At 41.0% G+C, this 18,862-nt stretch overlaps 2 protein-coding genes across 2 annotated transcripts; both read left to right on the forward strand.

The window, feature by feature from the left end:
- The first annotated feature begins 3,639 nt into the window (after positions 1–3,639).
- On the forward strand, positions 3,640–6,252 carry LOC307017430 (R-spondin-3-like). The gene is made up of 5 exons (XM_079647025.1): positions 3,640–4,010; positions 4,360–4,551; positions 5,029–5,169; positions 5,252–5,404; positions 5,737–6,252. Exons 1-5 carry the CDS (start codon positions 3,932–3,934, stop codon positions 6,021–6,023), a joined length of 852 nt encoding a protein of 283 aa, XP_079503151.1. The 5' UTR covers positions 3,640–3,931; the 3' UTR covers positions 6,024–6,252.
- Positions 6,253–6,465: 213 nt separating this feature from the next.
- Positions 6,466–9,959, forward strand: LOC307017429 (E3 ubiquitin-protein ligase rnf146-like). The gene is made up of 2 exons (XM_079647024.1): positions 6,466–6,626; positions 7,222–9,959. The coding sequence occupies exon 2, from the start codon at positions 7,223–7,225 to the stop codon at positions 8,291–8,293; it is 1,071 nt and encodes a 356-aa protein (XP_079503150.1). The 5' UTR covers positions 6,466–6,626; position 7,222; the 3' UTR covers positions 8,294–9,959.
- The last annotated feature ends 8,903 nt before the right edge of the window (positions 9,960–18,862 follow it).

The following is an 18,862-nucleotide window of genomic DNA, read 5'->3' on the forward strand; positions in this document are numbered from 1 at the left end:
TCATCTTCTTTGGACCCCAACCTCCAGCCTCTCCGGTTGATATTCTGGGCTCTCTCAATAAAAACATCCTCCCTTCTGTCATGAACCTTGGAGTGACCTTCACTAGCATTTTTAAATTCGACAAGCAGATCAGCACCGTAGTCAAATCCTGCTTTTTTTAAAATGAGACTATTGGCCAACACCAAGTCGTATTTATCTTTTAAAGACTTAGAAAGGGTTATTAATGCCTTCGTAACCTCAAGACTGGATTACTGCAACGCTCTATGCATGGGTATGGACCAGGCCTCAATTAAACGCCTGCAGCTAATCCAAAACCCAGCAGCACGTCTTCTGACTGGCCACAAAAAACATGACCACATCACCCCAATTCTGGCCTCTTTGCACTGGCTTCCAATTTGGCTCCGAATTGATTTTAAAATCCTTTTATTTGTTTTTAAAGCACTAGATGGGCTGGCTCCTGCCTATATAGCCAAACTCCTCCAGCGCTACACCCCAGCCAGAGCTTTAAGGTCTGCTGACCAGCTGCTGCTGATAGTGCCCAAGACCAGGCTCAAAACCCGAGGGCACCGAGCCTTCGCAGCAGCTGGCCCCAGGCTCTGGAACACTCTGCCCTAGGGGTTTTTAAATCTACTCTTAAGACACACTTCTTCTCCCTGGCCTTCTAGTCAGAGACGGAGCACGATTCCTGACTTTTCCCTGTGTTTTTTATATCTTGTAATTTATTGTCTTTTATTGTGATTGTAGTTATGTGTTTTTATTACATGTACTGTACAGCATTTTGTCTCGACCAAAAATTGCTTTTAAATGTGCTTTATAAATAAAACTTGATTTGATGATTTGATTTAGAAAGCATTGGAGACGTACTGTATAAGCGGTAGCCAAACAAAGTGCTGACTGTGTTGAGCTTTGATCTGGAGGTTCTGGACAGCTCGGAGTAAGTTAGTACTTCCAGATCTCTTCGCCCCCCCCCCACCCCCCCCCCCCCCCCCCACCCCACCTCGCTCTCCTATCACCCGTCATGGTTAGCGTTTTAAAGCTGCATGCTTCACAGCGTCTTCACTGGGTGTGTCTCGGCCTCCTCCCAAATTCCTCTCCTTTTCACGCTACATAGACTATCTACGTGCTGCGATGCTATCCTGCTCACACCTTCATCACTGCGAGGGGCTTTTTGCCTTCTTAGGCGTCTGTTAGCAGTGAAGGTGTCTTGTAAAATGTCCTGATCCTACTTTATCTGTTAGATTTTTATTTGAAAAAGATGGTATATGCATGTTGTGCTTTAGTAAAAGCTCATGGCAGACGATGCCCTAAAAGCTGTTTCTGGTTTGTATTATAGTGGACTGTTTTAAGATCTTGTAGAGTCTTTATTTAACAGTAGATCAAGTGATTTGATACAAACATTTGAATTACAACGTTGGCTCATTCATTGTACTTTAGACCATGCAAACATGATTACATGGCTCTCTAACTCTTCGTGGCTCTCCTCTTTTATCATTTTCTTTCATTCCCCGTTTCTCTTTGCGGCAGTTAAGATATTCCTTGGCCTCCGGCGGTTATTCTTCAAGAATCTGATCTGGCACCCCAGTGAGCGTAGCCTTGTCATGTTTATGTTCCCAGTCAGGTTGTGGAGTTGTTACTGGGTTTGTGGAGCTCCACCCTTCTGACATTTGAACCCCTTGTACCTGCCCTGCTCTCCTTTACTTTTACATTCTCATGACAGAGCCCTTTAGCATTTGCATATGTTTTCTAATCCCTGTTGAGTTTCCAGCTGGCAGGTAGGCTAGTCTTTGAGTATCTACTGCACGCAGATTGATGGATGGTGTTTCTCCGCAGCAGCTGGCTGCACGTCCAGAGGATCCTCGTAGGTGTTATTCTATCGTGGGTTTGTGCTTGTTCCTGTGGGATTTGAGAAACGCCCTCTTCTTCCTCTCTCAAAACAAAAAAAATCCGCCTTGCCTGTCTGTGTCTGAGCACCTGGTGACAATTTAAGGCAGCCAGCGTAGCTCTGTCTGGCCCTGTGTAGCTTTGAGCTGCGTCTCAAGGATGATAAATCAGCTTCAGTGTAAAATCTCACTGATAAGCTTCCACATTTTTCCAGACAGGCCGAAGAAAGCAAGGCCGTCCATTTTGGCAGACATCATATTAACATCACTTGCAGTGCCTTTCTTAATAAGAATCACATGGTTTCAATTGTGTAACTTTTTCTGTCCATGTCTTTGCCTTGAAGAGGAATGCAGTCATTTTAACAACAATACAACAACGTTTAGAATCAAGCAAAAGCAACAAAGCCCCACAATTTGATTCTATCAGAGTTGAAAGGTTCTGAAAGGATTATAGACCAAAGCCAAGAATCATGAATTGCAGAGGGAAGCTTGATTCCAGGAAGGCGAGCACTGGGAGTTCAAATCTGTTTTGAGAACCACAGAGTTCCTAAAACAGGCGATAGTACTCAGTGGGATGCCAAACAACAAATCGTCTGCAGCCTACAGCTTTTATCACCTTCCAGAGTTTTTGTGGGAACCGCAGATTCTCTCTGACACCTCCAGCCCTCTTCTTTTCTTTTCTCATTGGGAGGTAGTCAAATCACTCAGTATGTATTTATTATGGTCTGGGATTCCTGAAGCCAGTCTTCATGGAGAACATGAAGTGCCCAATTATGCCTTAAGTTTAAATAAATCTAAAAAGCACGGGGACTTGGTTATGTCTGTTATTTTGTGCTGGGTATTGTTTTGTCTTCGTCATTGTGACTTCATCCAGCCCATGTGAAGACTTTGATGAGCTGGTGTTGATCTTCTGATGACATGCTTCAAAAAACATCATGTTTTAATGAGGAGATATTTTTGTGTAATGGTCACACATTCGCCCCGTTTGACATTATGGTTAAACCGAAAACAGTTTAAAGATGAGAGTGAAAGAGTTGTACTTAATGTGTTGCATTCACCTCTAAACAAGCTCTTATTTCAACGTGCTGTGAGGCAAGATGAATAGCAATCATGCCTTTCATCTGCTCAAATGATCATGGTCAACATATGAATCTAAGCAACAGTCGATAACATTTTGTCCGAAATATTTCAATGATCTCACTAGAAATAGGCTATTTTTACCCATCAAACATGCATTTCAAACCCTCACTAAACGGTTTAGTTTTTGGAAAAGTTGGAATCCTGGACACACATTGTCCTTTTCATTTAAAAGTCATTTTAAGAGATTTTTTTTTTTCACACTTGCATTACCACCATTGGCTTCCAATTGTGCGGCCACAAAGACGTACGTATACATTTTAAACTCTGATTCAACGTGAGCATGGAAAAACTTCCCTCCTTCAGCTGCAGAATTTGAGAACAGAGTTTTGGTGTGAAGGTCAAATATCCAAGTGGAAAACAAAACACGTTTGGGAAGAGGGGGGACCTTACAATACCCAGAATGTTAAGCTTCAGTTGGATAATTAATGTAGACTTTGTGACTGAAAAAGTTGAAGTAATAATATAATGTAATATCATGGTGCTATTGTTATTCCAATTCTGAAAAGATGCATATTTTGATATTTTTAAGGCTCAGGGGGAGTGTCATGGAGGACGGGTAACACAGAAGAGGGGGGAGAGTGTGTGTGTGTGTGTGTTCGGGGGGGATAACATAGACGAGCCCACAGCAGCTTACCCAAACTTGCATTACATCTGGGTTGCGACTATCATACAATGGTTTGTCTTCTGTTTGCATTCTTCGTGGCATTCTGCCGGCTTCAGTGATCTCATGGAATGCACATGGGATTTCTCTGCAAGAAAACATTTTGCACTCGACCGCTCTCTTACGCAGACCGGAGTTCAACGCGGGTCCATTTGAATGAATTTTATGGAGAAATCCAACCTTTTTCCATGAACTGTACATCATGGGATTTTGGATGTGATGCAAGGTGACTGGATTGATGCCGTACTGAATGGGAAAGATGTGGATACCTTTGTTGATCTGGATGCTGCACCTCATGATTCTTACAGAAGGCCAAGATAACACAAGACGTAAGTATGATTAACTTGTCAGCCTCACCTCTCTAATGCTTATGTTCTGCAAAGCTTCTGTAAAATGTGCCTTATCTTTCCCCATGTATCTAGTGTAACATAGTCAACAGTAGACCGACCCTACATATGAACATAATAAGAGTGCTTTCAGGAAATAATGTACTCAATGATTTCTATTGGTTTTACCTTGCACACTATGAATTTGAAAGCATCGCTCTGTGCTCTCATAAAGCACAGCGTTCCTGAGTATTTTTTATCTATTGTCTTTTTACAGGCTTAGGAAAAATCTAAAATTCCAGCTGTGTTTTTTTTAGACGGACGCACTAATTTCATATCTGTTAATCTGCAGGAAGCTCCTCTGTGAGCAGGGTCTGTCCTGCAGGTTGCGTGTCATGCTCTGCCCCGAACGGCTGTCTGTCCTGCAAACCTCGCCTCTTCTTCCACTTGGAGCTGGATGGGATGCGGCAGAGGGGCTCCTGCCTGTCCTCCTGTCCCCAAGGTCACTATGGCAGGCGCTTTCCACACATCAGCACCTGCACAAGTAAGTCCATACACATCTACGAGTGACGGAAAAACGTTAAAGTAAAAGTTTAATTGTTTGTTAATTTCACGATTCAAAATGTTAAATACACCTCGCATGAATGACATTATAAGGGTTTAAAGGTGTGATAGAAACCAGAAAATGGATTACGAAAAAAAAGAAAAAACACAGCAGGAGCAAAAAGGCTTGTGAAGGTAAAAAGGTACCCATTTATAATAGGTGTGGGAGGAGTCATTTAAAGTTATTGTACTCAAGACACCGCTTATCAACTGAATATGTTACTCTTCATTTTTAGCTAAATGAAAAAAAAAAAAAAAAAAGCTTATTTCTGTATTATATTGTTACAGCAGCTGTACCACTTTTTTTTGTGCAAACTGATTAAAGTCAGTGTTAAGAATATCAAACTAACGACAGTGTGGTCACTACCCTTTTATTTATACAGTCTTTGCTGACCAGTTAATTTCCCTTGATCTGCAGGGTGCAAGGACGAGTGCGCTTCCTGTTTCAGTGAACATTTCTGCACTCATTGTCACCCGGGTCACTTCCTGTTCGGGGGGAAATGTGGAGACAGCTGTCCAATCGGGTTCACTGCGAACACGGTGCTCTGTGAATGCACAGGTAAGGCACTGTGTGTTGTCATACAAGTCTTCCATGATACTGGGGGGTCTACAGTACAATTTGATGTGTTTGTGTCCCTCAGTGTCAGAGTGCTGTACAGGCTGTGAGGTGTGTGTAAGGAGGAACATGTGTGTGAGGTGTAGAGCAGATCTATACTTTCTCCACGGCCAATGTCATCTCACCTGCCCCAAAGGATTTGAGCCGGATGTGCAGCTTATGCAATGCACCCCCCAAGGTGAGAGAAAATAAAAAACTGTTTTCACACAGCTAAGATTTCAAATACACTGTCTTTTTCATGTCTCGTTAACTGTAAGCAGTGGTGTAAAGTAACTAAGTAAATGTACTTAAGTACAATTTTAAGAAACTTGTAGTTTACTTATTTCAATTTTATGCTATTGCTTCTACTCCGATACCATTCAAAGGGAAATCATGTACTTTTACTCCAATACATTTATGTAATACCTTTTAGAAACTTTACAGATTTGTATTAATTAGGTGAAATATAATCAACACTTAAATAAGACTTTAGTTGCTTATCTTTCTCACGATCGTCCTCTGTCTTTATAGTCCACTGCGAGGTTGGAGGATGGACAAATTGGGGTCCATGTATTCGGAGAAGCAGCGCGCGGCCCTACAGGAGGGGACAGGAGACGCGTGACCGACAAGTTCTGAAGTCTCCGAGTGTCTCCGGTGACCCCTGCCCCCCCGTGTCACAGATCAGGAAGTGTGTCAACAGAAAGAGACCAAAGAGTCCAAGTGGGTTGTATAAGGTTGTAAAAGAGCCCCCTTACAGACTATTTGTTGATATGGCAGAGGTATTCAACTTTTCTAAATGCAGAGATGTATTCATCTAAAATAAAACAGATTTTTCTATGCAAACCAACAGAAATGGGAAAAAAATGGATGGATGATTGTGTTGATATCTTGTAAAATGATTGTGTTCCAGGATTACATTTAACACTGTTGGAGTAAGCTGAATCAGAAACATTTCATATATAGTAGTGCTTTTGATGCAACTTGTCGGTAACCATAGAAGATTGTACAATTATTATTACTGATACTGCTTTACTAGACTTTTTTTTTTTTTTTAAATGAAATAATGAATTACTATAAACCAAACTTTTATAAATCCTTTAATGAGCACCATGTCATGAATCTGTTAAAAGATCATATACTGTATCATGATTCATAAATGCGTAGACCCTGACGCACGGTACGTAGGCCTACTGTGCGCAGCTGTAGTAGATCTACAGATCATGTGGAGTTGCAATGTTGGACGCAGTGAGGCCGATCCAGCAGCACTTAAATCAGATGGGCTTGGCTGGAATACTTCACCTAGCGACAATAAGTCAATACTTGGCGTTCATAACTTTATAGTCAAATATGAAGGCAGCTTTATGAATTTTTCCCACCTGAGCATCTGCTGAGGACGTTTAACGAAGTATCCCAGTGTTCAGGTGAGTGTATCTGTAAATAGAGAAGTTAAATAGCCTGGAAGCACACTGACAGCTAGCATGCTAACTGCGTATGCTAAAGCAGCTGTCAAGCTAACGCTAGTTTGGTGAATGTTATTTCTGACATTGACTTTAGAGTTTCTTCGTCAAAGTGTTAGTGCATATTACAGATACGACCCTTAAGCGTCACTGCTTGGTATAAAACACATTGAAATGTAACAAGAAGCAAATGACCGCGTTAGCTAGCATAGCAGCAGTCAGGTGGCTAGCTCTGTCAGACTGCAGAAAATAGGCCTTTGAATACGTTTGTAATACAATCGGGCTACAATCATGGCTGCCCGCTTTCCCACCATGTAATATTCACATTTCTTAAACTATTATGATTTGAACACTTTGTTTCACAATAGAAACCATACATTTATGTGTTTGTATTTGGGCGTTCACAAAACTATAAACAGAACAGAATATGTCCAGTGGGACCAGCACCAAATGGCATGTTGTTTTAATTTAAATTCAAGTATACACATTACAGTTATGTATAATAGTGCAAGTCTTGTCATGCAGATCTGTTGTGACACTGGTGTGTTTCTCTCTTTAGTATGGCAGGCTGTGGAGGAGTGGACTGTTCAATGGATGCTTTGGGTCCTTCCAAGCTGATGGAGGAAGTGGGAGATAGTTGTGCTGCAGACCCTTCCGGCTCCTCCATCGTCAACCCGGAGTGTTCCATCTGCCTGCAGAGCTGCGTCCACCCTGTGCGCCTCCCCTGCTTCCATGTCTTCTGCTACCTGTGTGTCAAAGGTGCCTCCTGGCAGAGTAAACGCTGTGCTCTCTGCCGACAGGAAGTCCCAGAAGACTTTCTGGAGCGGCCAGTTCTCCTCTCACCTGAAGAACTGAAAGCAGCAGCTTCAGGGGTGAGCCAAGCTGGGGGGGCTGGGGGCGGCTCCCGTGGAGACTATGCGTGGTACTATGAGGGACGCAACGGCTGGTGGCAGTATGATGAGAGGACCACTCGTGAGTTGGAGGAGGCTTTCGCTAAGGCGAAGAAGAGCACAGAGATGCTAATTGCGGGGTTTCTTTATGTGGCAGACCTGGAGAACATGGTGCAATATCGCCGGAATGAGCATGGCCGCAGACGCAAGATAAAGCGGGACATTGTAGATATCCCCAAGAAGGGAGTTGCAGGACTAAGGTTAGACCCCGAACCTGCCCCCATTGCTACTGTACCAGTTGTCCCCCCAGCTGCAACAGAACGCATCAGCTCAGCTGATGGATCGGACACTGATGGCCCATCACAGTCTTCTTCCTTTGGGATTATGGCATCTATTCCTCCTGTTAGACCTCCAACACTCCTGGGGCACCATCTTACCAGTCCCCTTCTTGCCTCATTACCAAGTGTGGAAGAGTCTTTATCCCAGCTCCTTATCAGCCAGCCAGAGGGTGAAGACGTGGAAGGAGATGCTGAGCTACAGGTGTATGAGTATGCATCCGGCAATAGTGACAGTGAGGAAGAAAGGGAGTGCGAGAGAGCAGAATCTATACCTAGACATAGGCAAAGACCGCTAAGAGAGAACCAGCCAGCCAGGATGCCTCCGAGGGGGGGGCCTTCGAGCTCTGCAATCAGTCTGCGATCACGTAGTCCTGATGGACAGTGCACTGTCACAGAGGTGTGACTGGTTTCTGTAAACTTTTCTCTGAAACTTTTATCAGGTTGGCAAAAAAAATCTCAAAACTAATATGCATCATTAAGGGTCCCAAGAATGAAGAAACTTTATTGTGTTGTGATTTGTGTTATTGGGTGTTTTTTGCCCCATCAATCGCGTGCCAAATAAAATACGAAATGTATTTTACTTATTTTTTTATAACAAAACATTATTTGGTCATTGAAAATTACTTCATCCAATTGATTGTAATATTAGTTTTCCCTGCAGGTCTATAGAGGTAACTAGCAGTAGCAGCAATAACATAGTTCACAGCAGTGTTCTTAGATGTTAGTTTGATAAAAAATAACCTTAACAGCTCTTCATTTCCTAACATCTGGGATAAACCCATGCCCACCTTTTTGTTGTTTAACATTTTGTATTCAAATAGACGGCTAGCAAAACAGAAGTTATTAGTTATAAACTGTACTTTCCCTATGCCGATTAACTGCTGGTTTACCGGAATATAAACACTACATCCACTTCAGTCATTTATTTAAAAACTTCAGAATCATCAGAATGGAGTCCTTTAGAGTAAATCTGGCAATATTCTGGGCTGTACTGCTACATGCAGAAGGTTGTACATTTATTGAATTCCTTTTGAATGGGATGCTGTCAAACGATCTGAATTTGTGATGGGAGGGAGTGCGGCTGAATGCCGTGAAATTTGATTACAATTCAATGAAATAAGCATACCTTTCTATGTGCGTTTCCCCCCAAATACTTTCACTGTTACAATATTTGTATTAGTTTTTACTGTGCAAGCTTAACCCTTATGACAACATTATAGCCATTTCAAGAGACCTTTCACACATGATATGACTAAAAGCCTCTTGTCAAAGGACTTCCAACGCTAGTTTCAGACAGCAATATACTGTGTACTGGCAGTTAAACTCGCCTCAACATGTTATAATGAAGCATAACAGTCTTGTTTTAGTGATAAAAAGGGGTGATTAACTTTGGCAACTTTTTGGTCAATGTTGTCCAAAAACTACCATCTGTCACTGCCTTTACATCAGTTTGTGAATGCAGTATGTGAAATGTAACAAATGTGTCTTTTTTTCCTTTGATCTTTTGATTTCATGGTTGATTGATATTTGTATAATGTTATTTTTCTTTCTCTTTGTGATGATGTGAACATCTTAAATGTAGCAGCTTACAGTTACAGAGGCTTAAAACTGCCTTTTCCTGCTTTTATTAGTAGGAACAGATTCATATTTAAACTGGAGTTTGCTGTGTGTATATGTTAAAGACCTTATTCCCCCTATTTTAGTGTGAAAGTCTTGTTTGAGTTATGACATCTGTGTTGTTGTGAGAGGGGTTGGGTGCTGAAAAGCTACTGGCAAAACCACTGGAAAGTGTTGAGCTATATATGTAGAGACACATTTGGATTTCTATTTCTCGTCATAGTACTCTGGATACACTCTGGGACACTATCAGAGCGCTGGCACTGACATGTTCTGGGATGGTCTTTAGCTGTCCTCACTCACTCCCTCTGATTCTTCCCTTTCTGCCTCAGCTGCTATTATTTTAACTGTCAACTTTTCACTGTTTGTGTCTCACTGTCTGAATGACCCAATAGAAACTTCCATCCTTGTGCTGTTTTGTGAAGTTATTAAATATATATCATTTAAAATCATATGTTGTATGATTTATTTTTATATATTTAAGGATACATACAACAGTTATGGGAAGCCTGGAAACAAAATGGCACTGATCCATACATAGGCCTGTTTGCAATGTGTGCTTCTTAGTCTACATGTAGTACCTTAAACGTCCACAGTGTGGAGCTGTTGCATAAATGAAGTAGTGTTTTACCCACGTGTTACGGACACTTTCAAGCTACAGAATGATGATGTGGTTGAAAACCTGCCAATTAGATGACATTTTTACCTCAATGCTTTCCCTTCCTATATCTGTTTTTTTCTGGTCTTGTCAAACACTACCAATTGTGGCTGTGGGCCTGTGATAACTTACTACTCGGTTAATTGTGCTGACTCAATTATGGCCTTCCGAAAATTCAGGTTTGTGGAAAGATAAGACTTAGCAGGGTTGCCAACTTTGGGTACCTGGCTGGAGTGAGATTTTGATATCATGGGTTTAATTACACATATGGGCACTAAATGACTGCTATCGTGTCAGTAGCGGGACCTTAGCATATATATATACAAATACACAATATTGGACACAGACTATAAAGGGCACAAAGTTTCATTCACTAATGAAAGTCAAATACATGTTTGTTTCCCCTGTTTTATTGTGTGCATAGGCCTGTCGCGATAAGCAATTCATTGACTTATCGTACGATAAATAAAAATGAACTCGATAACTTTTCTGACCTCGATACATTTCCATTTACATGAGGATGTGACTAGCAGTTTGAAAGGATGTACTTGAATTATTATATTATCATTATGTCAGTGGTCTAAAATGGTCATACAACGGTGCCGACAATCTTATCGTTTATCGCAATAATTTCCGGGAAAATGTATCTAATCAAATTAATTATCCTGAGAGGCCTATACATGAAACACACACACAAATCTACAGACTTACTCCAAACTGCCAAATATATTAATTAACACACTCTCACTCTCATATACTCTTTGACTCTATTTTGGCCTAGTAGAACAATAAGCAGCAGGCTTTTACTTTTGATCATTTCTACTGGATCTTAGATCTGCACATGTGCAATACGGGTCGCGGATTGACCTACCGGCTCCCACTGCTCTGTTGTCTGTTAACGTTGTTAAGAGTGGTGGCCGCGGCCCGCGGGGAGGGAGCGGATCGACAGTTTGAGCAGCTGTCAACTCAACATTGTAAATAACCAACCACAAAGGATCGCCGGTTCATCTTGTTTTTGGCGTGAGAATAGTTTGGGCAGCGTGAGATTGAGAGTGAAAGCGTGTGTCACACGCCAGATGCGTGAGAGTTGGCAACCCTGGACTATTGCCACCAATGTAACTAAAATTCAGCATTTTCCGTCCGAATAAACTAAAGGCTCAGTTTGTGCAGATGGACTGTGACTTGAATTAGAAACACTGCTTAATCAGCCAGACTTTGGCCTGTGCTTTTTCAGAGCTTCAAAGTGTAGGCTACCCTGTAACTCAAATGACAATTGAATGGGATAGGTTAACCTGTTAAGCCCCAAGCCTGTGTTTCATGTCTCAGGCTCGAAAATGACATTTCCAGAACAAATGATCATAACTACACTTCTAAAAGGGGGAAATTAATAATCTTTTTTCTCAAAGTAATAATAAACCTGTGAGTTGAATGTAGAAGAGTCAAAATCAATATAGATGTTTTTTATTTTAAAGAAAATTCAGATTGAACATAGTAAAAAAATGTAAATTATAGTGTCCGTCCAAAAATTCTTTTTTACTGAAAACCACCCTTGAATGATGGGTTAGTAGACTAAAAGCTCTAGGAATCCAAAGTACAACATATAAATTCCCTGTATCGAGATTGATGCAAAACAAGTGACATTTTACCTTTTTAGAGAGGTTTAGAAAAAAAAACTCCACGGTTGCGTTCGGATAGTTTAAAAATCAGCTCCTAAGTTCTAACCCTATCTCCTATTCCTTGACCTCTGAGTGAAACGTCACGGGGAAAAGGGATAGTGGATAGGAGAAGAGACTGCGGTACTTTAGAGAATCCGAATGCACTTTCACTATCCGACTTGTTAATGATGCGCCAGCGGACGTCATTTTGTGCGTCTGCTGCTGTGGGGAAACTATGGAAACTACAGTTTTCTATACAGCGGACTACAACATGGATGTTTAATAAGAACGAGGAACTACTGTAAACTCATCTAGAGACTCTGCACCGTGCTCTGATGCTGTTGCTTTATGCTTTATGAACGTGGACAACAGAGAAACATATTCTTCATGACCAAAGTTAGAATTGAAATAAAAAAGTGAAACTTATGCTCATCACCCTCTCCCTCCAGTCCACATTAATACAAATGATCCCAATACATATGATTGTATGAACTATGAAAAGATCTTAAAATCAATACAAAGGTATTTATTATAAACGTTAGTCTTTAACACCTATATCCAGTGCTTGAATTGGAATAAAAAAGGTGCCAGTACTCTAAATCCGCAACAAGTATTTGGCACAAAGTCATAGTATATCCTATAATTCTGGTGGGTTTGTCTCTTTACTGTATATTTGAGAAAGGCTCACTGTACTTAAACAAAATGACTCAGGGCGCATCTGAGATTAGAGGGGATGCAGTGGTAAAGTGCTATTTTTATAAGTGGGGAGTGGACCTGACACCCTCTAGTCTAGGGGGGTCCGGGGGCATGCTCCCCCGGGAACATTTTTTTTTAAATATTGAAGTTAGATGAATCAATCTGTTGCACTTTGAGAGCAAAATGAAGAGATATATGGATACCTCTCAACATCCATAATGAAACAACTGTAAACAGATTTACTTTTTCTTTATGGATATAAAAGAAAGTAAAGCTTGACTCCTACTGGCTGGTTAAATGACTCCTCGTCCCTGAGGCCAATACCATTTTTTTGTGCAATTTTGCTGGATTTATTTGTCAATAGCGTTGCTGCACAAATGATAGCCCTCTAGTTTAAATCTACTACCCAAAAAGAAACATATGGAGATGGGTTACTATTTAAAAAAAATTGCAAATCTATTTGGGAACAGTGGGGCCGGGCCTCAAATCCTATAGGGGGGTCCGGGGGCATGCTCCCCCGGTAAGATTTATTTTTAAATGTTGGACTTAAATGCATCAATCTGGTGCATTTTGAGGGGGAAATAAAGAGACTACACCCATATGAAACAAAAATGTATACATTTAAATAATCATAAAATCATAAGTACATGGCCATAACCAATAACATACAATATCCAATATGAAAAAACATTGAAACTTGTTTATTTATTTGTTTTTGGTTCATTTATAGTTGTGAGTATGTCTGGGCTCCTGAATCGGCCTCTCCTGTCTCCCTCCTCTCCCCCCTGCTCCTCTTTGAGGCAACAGCAAAGACTAGTTTTAGCTCTCAACAAGTTTATCTTACCTTTTTTCACCTAGTTAACATTTTGTTTGTATTATTCATGCATATTTTACAAATCACTACCCCCTCAAATGGAAATATGTGTTTACATAAATGGTGACCGAGCCGTTTGAGACCCACTGAGATAACTTAAACTAAGTTAACTATCTAAAGACTCAGAGAGTAATTTACCTCACCAGAGCTGTAGTTATCAGCCTCTCAGTCTGACATCAAAGGACTCTCCCTCCACCTTTTTGTTGAAACAGCTCCTTATATCCGTTAGCGCAGCTAGCTAGCACCAGATGCTAACAACAATACACGTAACCGGTGCGCGCGCTTTCTCTCTCGCTCGCGCCACACATACACCAACACACACCCTCCCGAGCTTGAATGACACACAGAGACCAATCGAGGGCATTAGTATGATCTGTATGAAAGTGGCAATGTCGGCAGGCCACGTCATGTAGACAGCCAGTCACCCTCTGTGAGGCAGAGTCAGACCCACATTTGCGCTGCGTTGCGTTTACAATATATACGTATATTGCCGGCGGCTGAGTACCGGCATTTTACTGAGTACCGGCACCTTGCCGGTACTCAGTAAGAAGTGCCGGTACCACATGGGTAAAAATCAGAAGTGCCGGTACTGCGTACCGGTGAGTACCGGCCCAATTCAAGCACTGCCTATATCACCATTCAAACATATTTTAAAAGTTGAACAAACCCCACACAGCTCAGTGAAATGTTGACTTTATTTGATCATTTCAGTAAAAACTAACGTTCATATTTCTCTTTTTGATTATAATACTGATGAACGTTAAAAAAAAGCACTTTGGCAACTTACCACATACGTTTTAAAAAGCTTAATAAGCACCGTAACTTTCATGATATAATTTCTCCGTCATAATCGTTTGTGTCCGTGAACGGCCGACTGTTGTGTGACGTCAAATGCTGCGGCTGCAAGGCATTGTGGGGCAGCATTTTCTCCTCTCCTTTCGGTTAGGGAGGTCTAGTGGTTCCTAAGCTAAAAGAGGTTATAAAGGAAGTTTGAAACCTCCTTTCCTATCATTCTAGAGAATTCGAACAGCACTTATCATGGCTGCCACTGAGGGACTTCCGGGTCATTTCAATCCGTTAGGAAGGTTCCTAAGCTAAATGGACTATTCGACTGCAGCCCACCTCTTGGGTCATTTGGGTGGAAAAGGGCGTTTTTGCCGTTTCTCTGGAACCCATTGGTCGATTTTGATGATTGACATCTCTTTTGAACCGTTAGAGCCAATAGAATTGAAGGGGAATTTCCACATACACACCAACATTACCATTGAGAAATGAGGGCTATGCGCTCACAGTTTTCCCAAAGCGAAACCTATCTTACGCTCTGAAATAAAAAAACTCAAACCTAGGTTTATTGCTGATGGATTATCAGAGATCATTTCAAAGTGACACAGGCACATTGGATTAACCTATGGATTAACCTTTAGCAGCGTTTTTATCGTTTTAATGCCATTGAAGACAACTTTTGATCAGACAACAACAAAGGTAAGACATATTGCAGTGTTGGCTACCTAATGCCACATGTTGTGATGGCTGTTTTTGTTTCTCATTTCGCGAGTTCTGATCATGGAGTGATGATATAGATACCTATCGAATCTGTGTAATCTCACAATGCTAATTGCTGGGTTGGATTTGCATTTACGATAAGTAATAAGGGTATTATACCTTGAGTTCTGTGCTAATGGCGTTAGCATTTTTTTGCTCAGGGCTAATTCAGAGGCTCAACGTTAGTCTTGTGTTTTCTTTTGCTAAAAATGGTTCATATAATCAGTTAGCTGAGTTTCTTCCCGTTACATGGATATGAAACATTCATAGTTTATTAAATATTAAGAAGCCCTCAGACGCTGTTTCCTGCAGATTATGCGTTTTTTTTCCCTGCTGGCGGGCGGATGGGGTTTAACAGGTTAAAGAAAAAAACAATACCTACATTTGATTAACACTTATTTAACCCAAACGGTATCCAACAACTATCCGCCTCGGGATCATTAGCAACTATTAGAGAACCACAAACGTTGCCATCCATTGAACCACGCTGCTAGACTTTCACTCCAGAGTAGCAACTGACCATGACAACTCATGTGGAGCGCATATACCATTTCTATGGTCAAAGAGACAAAGACACTAACTATTTTTTTTCTCGCAGGACACACTGACAGTCTGGTGTGAGACCCATAGCTTATGGAGGAGCTGTTACTGTTACAGTTTTGTCCCCTTGTGCGTAAAAACTCCAACGGAGAACATGTAGGTGGTGGAAAATTGCTCTAACACAGGGGTGTCCAAACCTTTTTCACTGAGGTCCACATACAGAAAAATGTACAAAGGACTGGGCCACTCACTAGAGTTATAGTGAGCAAAATCAATCAAATGTAGATACATTATGCTTGTGGGTGTTTGCAGCTCATCCCTTAAAACAGAAGCCTCAGATTGATTATAATAAGGGGTAATATGAAGGGTATTTTTCAAGCTTGTTATGTAAATAAGCCATTGGGCTTTTTTCTTATCAACTAAGATATGTTAGAAAATGTTTCCAACTTTAATTGACTGAATTTATTTGAAAATTGGGCTTATTAACACATTAATAATGTATTATATATTTGAACATATATATTTAAGAAGCATAATAAAAGACAAGCACAAGTTTATTATACATTATACTTTTTTAATTTGCTGAGGGCCGATTCAAAATGGTCTGCGTGCCGCATTTGGCCCCCGGGCCGTAGTTTGGATTCCCCTGCTCTAACATATTGGTTGGTGACGTTTCTGACTGAAGGCCACATGTTGTGTTTACCACTGCTATTCAAGGCAATGAGCATGCTGATAATATTCAATTACTTAGACAAGAGTAAAAACATTTAAATAGACTTATAGAGCATGTCTATGTGATTAAAATGGCTTAAGACCCAAATGTCTGTTTTGTGGATATAAACTGGCCCCATGCTGCCTCTCTTTTTCCACAAGTGGCCCCCAAGCAGAGCAAGATGAGTATCGCCGCTGTACTGTATTTAGGTACATCAAGAATATAGCATATGTTATGTAGGGCATAACATTAACTGGCATGCTATATGAGACACTGACAGGTTTATATGACATAGAAACAGACTGTGTTTAGATTCAACATGTATAGGATAGTGTCTGTCAATGTAAAGGACAATTATGTTGCACCAGAGTTAAATGAAGACAGAATTTGAGTATGTGTCTTTTACATGATAGCGCCAGTCATTACACAGCCAGACAGGCAGACAACACTACTACATGTTTTCAGACACATGTTTGGCCTTTAACTCCCTCATATGTGCTATCATATCCTGGTCAAATACCTTCGGTAGCCTCCCGCTTCACACTACAGAAAACACACGGGCTGTCTCCAATCCCTCCACAAATAGTCCCGTCATCCCCACATCTTTCGCCATCCCGAGCCCCACAGTGGAGAATTGTTGATTATTTATGACCTTGTTTTTATTGTACAAGGTTAAAAGGCCTTCAGCATTACGTGTATGTGTTGTTTGTTGTGTGAGAAAAGGAAAAAATGGGCTTGGATATTGATAGCCGGTCTCCCTTAGTGTAACATATTTGGTATCTATCTTAGTATACTGGTGCATTTTAGCGTTTAGTGGCTGTGCGTGTTGTGTGCGTACAAGTATGTCGTCATTATTTCTCACCATAATGCTGAGATTCACAGACAGACTATCTCAGTCCTGCAGGAGCCAGGAATGACTTCACTTCTACTATAACCATCATCGAGCTAACACCATTAGAGCAGATCAAGTGACGCGCCCCGCTGAGCCTGGTGCTAGCTACTGGACCATTTATATCAGCGATGCGTCACAACATTACTATGATGACTTCTGTAATCGTAAAGTTTATATTATTGGTATTCTCCATTTCTAAATACAGTACCATATGACTGCAGAGCCGTATTTGCAATCAAAAGATGACAGGTGAGATATAAAAATGGAACACATGGTGTACACTTTGGGCACTTTACTATATATGCTGTACAAGCCTGTCCATCCAAAGTAAAATACAAATACATCTGCCTACCAACACCTTAATGTAATTGTCAAACATACAGTATACCTCATCTGTCTTCTAGTGTAACACATAAAGTTTTGATTTAACAGGGGAGTCTCATGCTGTAACTATGTCTTGGTGGGGTGAATTGACTTCCTGGAGTCTGCTGGTTGCCTCTGATACTCTCCCGTTTTCAGTCGTTATGCTATTCTAAGCTAATCAGCTGCTGGCACTAGATTGCTTAATGGCATACAGACATAACTGAAGACAATGAATTTGTACATCTTTAGTGAAAAGGGATCAAGTTATTTTGTTGTCATTGACTTCATTAAGGTAGCATTTAGTGCAGGGCTGTTGAATTGGACTGCATTAGTTTAAGCTATTGTACCATGAGCTGGTAACTGAGTGTGGATGTGTAATGATGAGTGGGCTTATCGCTGTAATCATCATGCTCATTGTCACCTTGAATCCCGACACTAAAAATAACCCAACAAGGCCCATAGTCAGGCACATTAGCACTTCAAATTTCAGAGCATTTATCAACTACCTACATGTGCTCTATTGGAGTTCTATGTATTGTGGGAAATAGTTGACACAATTTGCACCGCAGACTGCGGTTGAAAGCTCTAAGAAATTATATTTGATATATTTTCCTTAAGACTTTCACGTATACAGTTATGCACGAAGGACAATGCTAACTTTGGTCTGCCATCACTTTAAATATTGCTGCAGCAATAATTGTGGGATGGCATTATCTCACTTCCTTTTGTAAAGGATGGTACAGTGTACCCTACTCTAAACAAGATAAGAAAGGCAACATTGAAGCGTTTTTCTTTCAAACTCAACCAGCTCTTAACATTACTGACAGACTTAATTCCTCCGGGCTAAAAGAGTGCGTGCGTTTGTATGTGTATGAGGTGAACATGTTTGCGTAGGCCACAAGCCAGACAGCGTGCCGCGTAGTGTCCCAACGGACTGCTCCACTGAAACCAAATTAAAAGTGGTAATTCGTCACACGATAAATAGACCACTATAGTCACCTCTGCCGCTCTTGTTTTGAAAGGGAAGCTTCAAGGGTTGTCTTTCAAAGAGGAGATATTTGGGCCCCATTCTATTTTAATGGAGGGGTCTGAAATTCTTAAGAACGCCTTTAGGGTCCTCTCGGCTGTCCTTGATGGTTCCAACTCTTGTACTGCCACACTAATCATGTGGCATTTGAGATCCCAATTTCAATGGACTGACCCAGACACACTGACAGTTCGGACATGTCAAGGAAGATGGAGCGAGCAGGATTTTGACACGAGCTACTGTCCGACAGATGGGAGGTTTTGTACTTAAAAATAATTACTGATAAAGTGGGTGAAAAATTGAAGTGTAGAGTGATGGGATTAAAAGTACACCTTTGGTCTAACAGTGTTGACCCCTACAGTTGTAATTTAAGCCTTCAACACTACTAGATGAACA

Source organism: Notothenia rossii, assembly GCF_949606895.1.
Source record: "Notothenia rossii genome assembly, chromosome: 8".
NCBI lineage: Eukaryota > Metazoa > Chordata > Actinopteri > Perciformes > Nototheniidae > Notothenia > Notothenia rossii.

Coding starts and splice junctions, on each gene's coding strand:
- LOC307017430 (XM_079647025.1), top strand. CDS start 3,932: ATGGGAAAGATGTGGATACCTTTGTTGATCTGGATGCTGCACCTCATG. Junction 4,011..4,359: donor AGGCCAAGATAACACAAGAC/GTAAGTATGATT, acceptor GTTAATCTGCAG/GAAGCTCCTCTGTGAGCAGG. Junction 5,170..5,251: donor GGTGCTCTGTGAATGCACAG/GTAAGGCACTGT, acceptor TGTGTCCCTCAG/TGTCAGAGTGCTGTACAGGC.
- LOC307017429 (XM_079647024.1), top strand. CDS start 7,223: ATGGCAGGCTGTGGAGGAGTGGACTGTTCAATGGATGCTTTGGGTCCT.